We start from the raw sequence: 12,500 nt of genomic DNA, 5'->3' as shown, positions 1-12,500 counted from the left end.
AATCCCCCTTCTGTGTGTGTGTGTGTGTGTGTGTGTCTGTGTGTATAAATAGCTTGAGTTCATGAGGCCAGCAGCTGATTGTCCTTGTTCATTAAGATTAAAGCAAACGCCTCAGAACAAAACCCAGTGTGAGTGTGTGTGTGAGAGAGTGTGTGTGTGTGTGTGAGAGAGTGTGTGTGTGAGAGAGTGTGTGTGTGTGTGAGAGAGTGTGTGTGTCTGTGTGAGAGAGTGTGTGTGTCAGTAAAAGGTCTGTTGCATAACTTGAGGTGGAAGCAGTGGCTCACACACACACACACACACTCACACACAAACACAGACTACGTGTGTGTGTGTGTGTGTGTGTGTGTTCCTGTAGTTATATCTTAGTCCTTTACAAACACCAATATGTCCAGAACTCGGCCGCCCCCCCCACTCACCAGGACCCTCAATAGCCTGGCTCCAAAACCTTGTGTGGATAAAGATGTTCAAACTAAAGTGAGATGATTTGGAGGTTAGGAAAGGAGATGATTGGGAGCTTAGGAAAGGAGATGATTGGAGGTTAGGAAAGGAGATGATTGGGAGCTTAGGAAAGGAGATGATTGGAGGTTAGGAAAGGAGATGAGTTGGTGGTTAGGAAAGGAGATGATTGGGAGCTTAGGAAAGGAGATGATTGGAGGTTAGGAAAGGAGATGATTGGAGGTTAGGAAAGGAGATGATTGGGAGCTTGGGAAAGGAGATGATTGGAGGTTAGGAAAGGAGATGATTGGAGGTTAGGAAAGGAGATGATTGGGAGCTTAGGAAAGGAGATGATTGGAGGTTAGGAAAGGAGATGAGTTGCAGCCTGGTCTTCAGTTTGAAGGTCTCACCTCTGACCAGGATGGTGGTGGACTTCTTGGCGGGGCTTCCCACGTTGTTGGACGCCACGCAGCTGTAGGCGCCGCCGTCTTCAACAGTGATGGCGGGGATGGTCAGGGTTCCTCCATTGACCACGCCCCTCTTCGGGAGCTCCTCCCCTCCGGGCTTCACCCAGGTTAAGGTGGGGGGAGGGTCTCCACCTGAAGCCATGCACACAAGAGTGATGTTCTCCCCCAGGTTCACCACCAGGGGGTCGTCCAGGAGCAGTTTAATGGAGGGAGGAGCTGGAGGGGGGGGAGAGGAGAAAGGAGATTTTCAGAAACTCAGTTTGATATCATTGATCACAGCTCAACTTCATCTTCATCTTCATCTTCATCTTGTTCCTCTTCCCCTGGTCGCTCAGCGTCTGTCCTTCAGCCGCCTGTTGGGAATGTTTCATGAAGACCTGACATTTAAAGTTCAGATGTTTGTTTATTTATAACATTGAGATTCATAATTAATGTTTTACATGTTTTTATTCTATTGTAAGACCTTCGTGGGTTCCCAGAGGTTTTCAGTCTGATCATGGTCAGTTCACATGAATCATGGCAGATTATTAAATATATTTTCCAAAAGGTTTTAAATATCTTGTGAATAAAAGAGCTCCTGGTCCAGCTGCAGGAAGCGGCTCGCTGCAGCAGCTGCTCGTGAGGAGCGGCAGGAAGCAGCTAAATGCAGAAATAATAATGAGGGGGATAAAAATAGCTGAGTCGACCTCTGTTAAGCTGACATCATGTAAATCCCATCAGCCCCTGGGGCGAGGAGGCAGATCTACTGTACAGGTCAGAGCTGCAAAATGATTTATTTATGATTCACATTCATCCAACTGTTCCTCTCAGGTACGAGAGAAGCTACAGGAAGAAATCCTCTGACATCAGAAGAGGAAGAAGAAGAAGAAGAAGACTTCATCAGGGGAACAAGGGAACACAATGACTCTGATCTCAAAGTCACAACAACACAATTGTTATAAATATTAAATACCTAAACATATTCCATGATTTTACTTAACATACATATTTTCATTATTATTATTACAAAATGAGATGACCAACTAAAAGACAGTGAATAAACTATAATTATAATAATAACATAATGAAATAAAGCTAATATTATAAAATGTTAATGTGAATTGTGTGTGTGCGTATGTGTGTGTGTGGGGGGGGGGGGGGGGGTACCTGTTCTGTTGTTCAGACTGAAGAGGGCGCTCTTGTCTCCGATGTCACAGACGCTCCTGATGGAGGAGATGCAGGTGTAGTCGGCGTAGTCCTGAGGACGAAGATTCTTCAACTTCAAGATCTTTGTCTCTCCCTGAAACACACACACACACAGACACACAAACACACCATTCATTGTGGACAGTCTAAAACCTTAACTAAATCTCTAGGACCAGTTCATGACTAGCCCTTACCTTAACCTACCCACCCGTGACCTCTGACCTTAACCAGGACTAGTTAGTCTCTTTAGGACTGAGCTCTGGTCCCCATGACTTCTACTGGTCCTGACCAGTTCAGTGTTAGTAAGTACACACACACACACACACTTTGTCTTCCTATTCTTGTGAGGCCTCTCTTTAACATATTGTCTTTCTCCTCCTCCTCCTCCTCTCTCTCTCTTCCTCCTCCTCCTCCCTCCCTCTCTCCTCTCTTCCTAACTGACAGATCTCTCTAATCTCCTCTTCCTCTTCTCTCCTCTTTCTCCTCTCTATCCTCCTCCTCTCTCTCTCTTGTCCTCCTCTTCTCTCCTCTTTCTCCTCTCTATCCTCCTCCTCTCTCTCCTCCTCTTCCTCTTCTACTCCTCCTCCTCCCTCCCTCTCTCCTCTCCAGCTAACTGACAGATCTCTCCTTCCTCCCGTTGTACGGACAGATGAGATGAGAGGACATTTAAACAGGATGTTTGTGTAAAGATGGACACAGATGTTTTGGCTCTGGAGGAGGAGGAGATAAGTTCCTCATTATGAGGAGGGATTGGGGGGGGGGGGGGGGGGTTAACAAGTTCACGAGCTGAAGGCTTCCCAGTTGAAATCTGCTCTGAATGTTATCTCTGGTATTACACGCTAACTGGCCCCTGATTGGCCGGCTTGCCTTTGCTCTAAATTAAATCTGAACCACTGCCAAAAATAACAAAACACTGCAAATCTGGAATCTCCATCTGCTGAGGTTTAACCCACAGGAGCAGGTTGAACTGGGTGTTTCCCACTGGTGACCTGTGAGGGTGAGGACTGACCATTACCATTACCATTTACTGGGAAACACGAGACAGGAAGCAGGAGGAAGTCTGAATCATTAGTGTTGAGAGTTTAGCTCCTCTTATCCCTGTGTGGAGTTATTAATAATAATAACAATAATAAAAACAAATAACTTTATTGGGATGAAACATTACATGCAATGACTGATCCTCATAAAACAAACTCTGGATATAACAAGCTGCTGCTTTTCATATATTTATATCAATATATATAAAAACTCTGACAAAGAAAAACTGAGAAGATGGAGGAAGAAAAATCTGTTTTCTAACAGATGAGTTTTCATCTGTTAACATAAACCTTGATAATCAAGGTTTGGACGTGTGAAGCTGAGACAAGAGGCTGAGACTCAGAGTGAGACTTAGAGTGAGACTCAGAGTGAGACGTGAGACAAGAGACAAGAGGCTGAGACTCAGAGTGAGACTCAGTGTGAGACGTGAGACATGAGACAAGAGGCTGAGACTCAGTGTGAGACTCAGTGTGAGACTCAGTGTGAGACTCAGAGTGAGACTCAGAGTGAGACTCAGTGTGAGACTCAGAGTGAGACTCAGTGTGAGACTCAGTGTGAGACTCAGAGTGAGACTCAGTGTGAGACTCAGTGTGAGACTCAGAGTGAGACTCAGTGTGAGACTCAGTGTGAGACTCAGTGTGAGACTCAGAGTGAGACTCAGAGAGAGACGTGAGACAAGAGACAAGAGGCTGAGACTCAGTGTGAGACTCAGAGTGAGACGTGAGAAGTGAGACTCAGAGTGAGACTCAGAGAGAGACGTCTGAACACTGAACTTCTCTGTATTAGAAAGTAGAATCAAATGATTTGAAGAAACACGTTTTCACTCACTTTACGTTTACAGTAATAACAGTTACTTTAGTAAAGGTAATAGTAGTTGAGTGTTGCTTCACCTGTGTGAAGAAGGGTTCGTAGATCTCCACCCCGGAGTCCGAGCCCTGCGTCAGCACGCTGCGGCCCCTCCTCCAGGTGTAGTGGACGGGGGGGTTGGAGTTGGCGACGCAGCGTAGAAACACCGTCCTCTCGAAGTAGAACTGCTCCTTCGCCTCGCCGACACTCTGATGGACGGTGATCACCGGGTCGTCCAGGTCTGAGGAGCAGAAACTTCAACTTCACACCTTTCATGACCGGTTGACGCTCATCATCGGTAGAGAGGACGTTCTCTAAGTTCCTGCAGCAGGTTTCTAACCACACAGAGGATCATCCCACAGCTTAACATCTAAACACTGCTGCAGTGTGTGTGTCCTCTCTCCTGCCTCTGATTGGCTGAAGCTCACGTTGTTATGTTGTGTGTGTGTGTGTGTGTGTGTGTGTGTGTGTGTGTGTGTGTGTTCTCACAGTAGACGTCGACCCGGACGGAGCGGATGGCCGGTGACCCCAGTCCGTTCTCAGCCTTGCAGTAGTAGCGCCCCCCCTGGTGGCGGCTGATGGTTTCTATCCTCAGAGTCTCGTTGTGCAGGGAGGCGTCGCCCTGGCGCTCCGAGGCTCCGCCCGCTGTCTTAGTCCAGCGAATCTGAGGGGGGGGGGGGAACTGTTGTTAGACACGTGAATGTTGGGCTGCGTTTATGGATATGTACTCAATAAATGTAGAGTCTATATAGATTACTAGGATTAGAGACTAGGATTACTGCCCTGCACTTCTATTAGTGAGGTCACACTCCTTGACCTTTGACCTTCATCCTCAAAATTTGAATGTAAACATCATGAAGACATTTCCTGAAGGAGCATCTGAGATATCACGTTCACAAGACCAGCAATTTGTTCGTCAAGGCCTCAGTGACCTTGACCTTTGACCTTCAAATTCAAATCAGTTCATCTTTGAGTTCAATTGAATGTTTGGACCAAGTTTGAAAAGATTCCTTCAAGACGTTCAGGAAATGACCGGTTCACGAGGATGGTGAAAACATAAAGTTTTCATTTGTCTGTGAACTGTCACTGTAATCTCAAAACGAAATAAAGATCTTTTCTCCATCAGCAGATGTTCTCTATTTATTCTGTACCCTGACACACACACACATACACACACACGCACACACACGCACAGAAACAGCTGATGGGAGGGACGGACGTCCTCGCTCACTGGAAATAAAGGACCAGTCTGTAACTGGATTCATGTTCATGTTAAGCTGTGGAACCACTGGTCCACTGGTTCCAGTCCCAACTCCTCACGCTGTGGCCGAGCTCAGGAGGCACTACACTCATTCACTGCTCAGTTACACACACATCACTGGAGACAGTGAACACAACACACTGGATTGTGATGTCAATACGTTTCAGTGCTGCAGGTAGAGAGAGAGGGAGAGAGGGGGGAGAGAGAGAGAGAGAGAGAGAGAGAAAGAGGGGGGGAGAGAGGGGGGAGGGGGAGAGAGGCGGGAGAGAGAGAGAGAGAGAGAGAGGGAGAGAGAGAGAGAGAGAGAGGGGGAGAGAGGGAGAGAGGGGGGGAGGGGGGAGAGAGGCAGAGAGAGAGGGTGAGGGAGAGAGAGAGAGAGAGAGAGAGGGGGAGAGAGGGAGAGAGGGGGGGAGGGGGGGAGGGGGGAGAGAGAGAGAGAGAGAGGGGGGGGAGAGGGAGAGAGGGGGGAGGGGGAGAGAGGGGGGAGAGAGAGAGAGAGAGAGGGGGGGGAGAGGGAGAGAGGGGTGGAGGGGGGAGAGAGGCAGAGAGAGAGGGCGAGGGAGGGAGGGAGAGAGGGAGGGAGAGAGGGAGAGAGGGGTGGAGGGGGGAGAGAGGCAGAGAGAGAGAGGGAGAGAGTGAGGGAGAGAGAGGGGGGAGAGAGGGAGAGTGAGAATGGAGGTGTTAAAGAAAAAGGAAAGGAATGAAAGAGAAAATGCAGAGGAAGCTGAGCTCTGCAGTGACGCACAGAAGAAGAAAAAAACGTTTTACAGTGGTGTGTGTGTGTGTGTGTGTGTGTCTGTTTGTGTGTCTGTGTGTGTGTGTGTGTGTGTGTGTGTGGATTCAGACTGTGCCAGTAGCTGTTCTATTTATAGCTTCAACTGACTGACAGCCCAGAGAGAGGTGGAGAGGAAGATGAGAGGTGGGGGAAGAGGAGAAGAGGGATAAGGATGTGCCCTCTTCTCAGACCAGGTTCTGGTCCTGGTCCAGGTTCCAGGTCCGGGGGGGGGGGGGGGGTTACCTGAGGTCGGGGGTGTCCTGTCACCAAACACTGCAGCTCCAGAGTCTTTCCCTCTCTGATGGTGAAAACTCTCTCGCTGTAGCGCTCCTCCTCCACGTTACAGGCCTGACCTGAGTGCACGATCCGCACTGTGGGGGGCGCTGTGGAGTAAACACACACACACACACACTGAGTTAACATGTGAGTCATGAGTTGGTTCATCTATTCTAACACGACATCTGTTGAGACTGAGATCTGTGTGTGTGTGTGTGTGTCTGTGTGTGTGTGTCTGTGGAGATGGCAATGGAACTGAACTCTAGACAAATGCAGTGTGTTGGTCGGGGGGGGGGGGGGGGGGGGGTCTCACACCTGTCTGATAAGAGGCTGGGACCAGGCCCATCGAGGGAGAACCAAGTCTAAACCACGGCGACTCCCCCTCGTTATTGACCAATCACGTTCTACCAGCTGTTTTAAGTATTACACCCGCCGTCCGATTGGGCGCCACTCTTCCCTGTGCTACTTTGCGGGGGGGCTGTGCATCAAGTGCCCATAGCTGGGCTGTACCTTTTCATTGCTTCTAGTAGTCGAGAGCCGAGACAATTTAGCACCTGTATCATAAAGAACCCAAACAATATGACCTCCTGTTCCTGTGGATTGAACACGAGCACCGGGACCTTCTGCAGCTGGTCGGGGGGGCGATCTCCCACGGAGCCTTGATCTGGGTCTAATGGTTTGAGAGCGGTTTGTCGATCTGTTGGAACTCCTCTGGTCCAACAGACACTTCAGCATCTTTACCTGCAGCCCAGAGAACATGATGTCCAACGAGCCCCAGCTCCAGTGTTGGTCAAAGAGCTGCTCAGCTCAGAAGCTCCAGGATGTTCTCCACCTGCTGCTGTGGCCTGAGAGCTCCAACGCTGCCTCTTCCTGTTTGTCTGCTTTTTAATGTTCTTGAGATTTCACAGATTCAAAGTTTGGTGAACTTGATGGAGGGAGAGAAAGTTTCATAACTTAGTGACTAGAATAACCAAAATGTTACATGAGGGCACCCTGACCTGACCTTTGACCTTTGAGCCCTGAAGTCTGATCAGTTCATCCAGGACTTACTGTTTGATTCCCTGGGACCACGAGTGAAAAGACACAGACATGTAACAAGCGTGTTCTGATTCACTAAGTCCTCGAATCAGATGAAGACATGTGGAGCTTTCTGACCTCATCATGTTTCAAGAACATCCACACGACTGGTACCAGCTGATGACCTCACACGAAGCAAGATCCACACGTTATAAGAAGGTTTTCCACATGAGACCTCCAACCTCCATGATCAGACTCATGTCCTCTTCACAGTTCTATGGGTCGACATGAAGCCACGTGGTTCATATTAGTCTGTGGAATCAGCTTCTCAATCAACCAGCTGACACTTGAGCTGCTTCGTCCCTCTGCTGCTGGCAGGAAGTCATCCTGAAACATGAACCTTCTCATCAGAGGAGATGAAACGAGAGCTGATGGTTCAAAACCAAACAAGCAATCAGTGAATCTCAACCAGGTTCACAGGTTCTTAAAGGGAGGAGTCAAAGTGTTCTGGAGTCAGTCCCTCGTGAAGACGTGTTCTGCTCCAGTCTCAGTTGTGTGATTACAAATGAGCTGCAGCAGGAAATGAATGTGTAACTGTCAGCAGCGTCAGGTGGAGGCGACACATAAAGGACGACTAACCCTGATCTGGAGTCAGGTGTGATGTGAGTAGCACAGTGACTCAGAGTCACCACTCCATCCTATTTCTACACATCGACTATTTCTGTCTGATCCGCCTGAATCATCTGTGAGATACAGTTCTGTGACCTGTGGTGTTTGTGGGCTGAACTGGGAATCACAGCAGAGAGGAGGAGGAGAGGAGGAGAGGAGGAGGGGAGGAGGGGAGGAGGGGAGAGGAGGGGAGGAGGGGAGGAGAGGAGGAGGGGAGGAGGAAAGGAGGAGGAGGAGAGGAGGAGAGAGGAGGAGGAGAGAGGAGAGGAGGAGGGGAGGAGAGGAGAAGGGGAGGAGGGGAGAGGAGGAGAGGAGGAGGAGTGGAGGAGACAAGAGGAGAGGAGAGGAGGAGAGGAGGAGAGGAGGAGAGAGGAGAGAGGAGGAGAGGAGGAGAGAGGAGAGGAGAGGAGAGGAGAGGAGGAGGAGGGAGGAGAGGAGAGAGGAGGAGAGGAGGAGGAGGGGAGGAGGAAAGGAGGAGGAGAGGAGGAGAGGAGGAGGGGAGGAGGGGAGGAGGGGAGGAGGGGAGGAGAGGAGAGGAGAGGAGGAGAGGAGGAGAGAGGAGGAGAGGAGAGGAGGAGGGATGTCCTAATTTATCTCTCTTTTTCTATTTTTAGATTCTAGATTTTTAATTTTTTATCTTTGTTCCCTCAGATGACACTGCTGATGTCACCAAATACACACACACACACACACACACACACACAAACAGACACACACCTGCTCCTCGTCTGTGTCATCTCCTCCTGTTCTGGTCCAGGTGTTTCATTAAACCAGGTGTTAGTCTAATCCCTGGTTTCAGTGATGATCCGGCCTAAAGCAGAACCAGCTGCACACACAGTCACACTCTATCCCTCTGACACAGCGCCCCCTGGCTCAACCCAAACCCAGTTCTAACCACAGAACCAAGTCACTGTCAGCCTCGGGCCTGTACAGTAGAGCCGTGTGTGTGTGTGTGTGTGTGTGTGTGTGTGAGTCATCCTCCAGCAGCTCTGCTCTCTGCAGTCTCATCCACTGTCTCTGATGCTCAACCTCAGATTCAGCTCAAGACATTTTATCTGTGGCCTCAAGAGGCGATTCAAAGCACACACGTGTACACAAAGGAAGCACACACTTGTACACAAAGGAAGCACACACGTGTACACAAAGGAAGCACACACATGTACACAAAGGACACACACACATGTACACAAAGGATGCGCACACGTGTACACAAAGGAAGCACACACGTGTACACAAAGGAAGCACACACATGTACACAAAGCAAGCACACACGTGTACACAAAGGAAGCACACACATGTACACAAAGGACGCACACACGTGTACACAAAGGACGCACACAAGTGTACACAAAGGAAGCACACACGTGTACACAAAGGAAGCACACACGTGTACACAAAAGAAGCACATATACACAGTACTCTCTGTACCTACAAGTATATGTATTGTGCGGGGGGGGGGGGGGGGGTCAGTAGTTACATGGATACGACCGTCGGTCACGAGAATAAAACTTCAACAATGGAAACTAAGCTTTTAACGCACAAATCTCTTTTGTACATAAATGTTGCATGAATGAGCCTCTGTCCTCCAGGAAGGTGTTGAGGGGTGAATCCTCCAGGACCCGGATCAGAGCCTCCAGGACCCGGATCAGATCCTCCAGGACCCGGATCAGATCCTCCAGGACCCGGATCAGAGTCTCCAGGACCCGGATCAGAGCCTCCAGGACACGGATCAGAGCCTCCAGGACCCGGATCAGAGCCTCCAGGACCCGGATCAGAGTCTCCAGGACCCGGATCAGAGCCTCCAGGACCCGGATCAGATCCTCCAGGACCCGGATCAGAGTCTCCAGGACCCGGATCAGAGCCTCCAGGACACGGATCAGAGCCTCCAGGACACGGATCAGAGCCTCCAGGACCCGGATCAGAGCCTCCAGGACCCGGATCAGAGCCTCCAGGACACGGATCAGATCCTCCAGGACCCGGATCAGAGCCTCCAGGACCCGGATCAGATCCTCCAGGACCCCGGATCAGAGCCTGAACCCCCGGACTCCTCAGCGTGAAGGACCAGCTGCTCTGCTCCGAGCTCCCTCCGGATGTCCCAACTCGGGCCTTGGAGGAACCATTGAACTGGTAACTGGTAGGAGAGGAGCTACAGGTTTGGTACCAGTGCAGCTCGTCACTGAACTGGAGGAGAACTGCAGTAAACTGGTGTGAAACAGATGAAATTCAACAGGCGCAGCTTTGTTCAGGGTTCAGGTCGGAAGTCAGATTTCATTCAGGGATCAGAGTTTGTTCTTCTGCTTTTACTTTATTTATGTGAAGAGTGCAGAGAGAAGACAGACAGACACCAAACTAAATATTAATACCACTGTCTGTGCCAGATCTACCGTCTCTGTCCCTGATCTCAGGTCAGATTAACTTCTCTGGTTTATTTCATGTCAAAGAAAAAGATTTTTACATCCTCTCTCGCTCTCTCTGTGTTATGTAAGCTCTCTCGCTCTATTTCTGAGTGAGATTCTCTTAGAGAAGCTGCAGCGTCAGTGGAACGGCTAAAAATAACTGCAGATCTCTGATTGGCTGACGGAACGGAGCTCCTTCTGCATATGTAATGAGGCGTAGGAGGCAGAAGGATGAATGGAAACCAGCAAACAGAACTCAGGAGACTTATTCCACCGTCCAATGTGTGGTGAACAGCTCTGATTGGTTAAGAGGGCATTTAGATATCCAACAAAGACAAACCTGTGAGGAGCCCTGACGGTCACATGAAGCTGTGTCATAACTCAGGGGACGCATCTTCATCACAAAGTTGTGATCGTTACCGCGTTCCCGCTCTTACTATGCGTCCCCAGCTTCTTTGAGCAGCTGCTCTTTCTGCAGCTCGGCTCATCCTGGCTTCGTGGGCTTGTTCTCTTTGTCCCTTCGGACCTTCACTGCTCAGGAATGGAGGCTCTCCAGAACGGGGGGGGGGGGGGGGGCTGAGTCACGTGGTCTTCAGCCTCGAGGAGTCGTTACTATCTGTCTTTACATATTTAAAGAAATAATAATGTGACGTTTGTTATCATCTCTTCATTCTTAGTATGTGGTTATATGGTTTATATCGTGCAGCAGAGAGCCGAGCCCCCCCCCCCCCCCCCCCCCCCCACTGACCCTGATCACACACACTGTCACTTTGCTCACACTGTAATTATCACAGCGTCCGGCTGCGACGCCAAATAACTCACACCCCCGCTCAGGAGCAGACCGGGGGACGAGTGAGGACATCATGTCTGCTGAGATGGACAGAGAGGGACGGGGACAGCGGAGGTGGAGGAGTGAAGCAGCCGGAACCGAGAGCAAAGCACAGAAACACACAGCTGGAGAGAGAGGGGGGGCGGTGACTTAGTGCGTCTGTTTGAATGAAGACATGAATCAGGCTTTATTTGGTTTCTGTGTTAACAACATGACGGCATCAGCACCTTCAGGTGCAGTACTCCACAGTACTACAGTACTCCACAGCTCCACAATACTACAGTACTCCAGTAGTACAGTACTCCACAGCTCTACAGTTCTCCACACTAGTTCAAATGCACCTAATGAACGCTCTTGTGGTTCAAACGTCATATCGTCGGAGGTGAAGATGCAGCTGCTTGTTCTTCTTCTTCTTCTCTTCATGTTCTTCTTCCTCTTTTTCTTCTACTGTTTAATTCTGTCTCTACTTCCTGTGATTGGTCCAAACTCTCCAACAAAGTGTTTTCACTGCAAACCAACAGAACCAGGTTCAGTTGATCCAGACCCAGAACTCCTCCTCTGCTCTGAGGAACCGTTCCACTCCTGATGTTCAGACTGAACTGAAGAGTCTGAAGCTCTGAACCAAACCAGGTGTGAACGAGTTAATGTTCAAACACTTGCTCACCATGTTTAATTGACAATAGACAAATGTGATTTAATAACTACTTGAGAAGAGCCTGGACTCTGATGCAGGGTCATACATGTAGAGTGAAACACGTCCTCAGGCCTCAGGACGCAGCAGCTGGTGGCCTCAGCTGAACGCTCTGCACAGCTCGTCGGACCTCTTACATCAGCAGCTGTGTATTATTCTCCAAACGGCCTCAATCCTCTCACGGGACGGGAAACGTCTCCCACGGGTCCATGTGACCGGTCGTCCCCTCACAGCTGATGGTCCTGATGCTCTCCACATCCACAGTCAGCTGGTCAATCATCTCATCCTCGTCCGCTCAGGATCAGTTCAAATAGTTGGGATGGATCAAAGTGTGTGGTCTGTCCCAGAATAAAACCAACAACCTGGTCACTTGTTCATCAAACCAGTTCAGCTGTGGGTGACAGTCTGTCCCATCACGCCGTTACAGAGTCCCATCATGGAACTACAGAGACACACACACCAGGTGGTCCAGCTGTGAGGACTCCAGTAGCAGCACAGAGACAGCAGCTGGACGAGCAGGAAGTCGTCTCCTCAGTCCTCACCTGGTCCAACACACCCAGCCAGAGACAGTGATGGACAACATCTGCTTCTCTCCTGTCTTTGTTTGGACGTGAG

The 12,500-nt window shown here is 49.7% G+C and overlaps 1 protein-coding gene across 1 annotated transcript in view; it reads right to left on the bottom strand.

Moving 5' to 3' along the window:
* Nucleotides 1–12,500, bottom strand: part of mdga2a (MAM domain containing glycosylphosphatidylinositol anchor 2a) — a 37,745-nt gene that overhangs the window by 12,344 nt on the left and 12,901 nt on the right. Inside the window, exons 2-6 of the mRNA XM_062396922.1 lie at nucleotides 6,251–6,390; nucleotides 4,461–4,635; nucleotides 4,016–4,212; nucleotides 2,049–2,181; nucleotides 846–1,118 (exon numbers count right to left, since the gene is read on the bottom strand). Of these exons, the coding sequence (XP_062252906.1) occupies nucleotides 846–1,118; nucleotides 2,049–2,181; nucleotides 4,016–4,212; nucleotides 4,461–4,635; nucleotides 6,251–6,390 (918 nt within the window). The remainder of the gene's footprint in view (nucleotides 1–845; nucleotides 1,119–2,048; nucleotides 2,182–4,015; nucleotides 4,213–4,460; nucleotides 4,636–6,250; nucleotides 6,391–12,500) is intronic.

The sequence above is a fragment of the Platichthys flesus genome, chromosome 10, assembly GCF_949316205.1.
Source record: "Platichthys flesus chromosome 10, fPlaFle2.1, whole genome shotgun sequence".
Classification (NCBI taxonomy): domain Eukaryota; kingdom Metazoa; phylum Chordata; class Actinopteri; order Pleuronectiformes; family Pleuronectidae; genus Platichthys; species Platichthys flesus.
The sequence above is the reverse complement of the archived record's forward strand: the minus strand, read 5'-3'. Positions and strand labels throughout refer to the sequence as shown.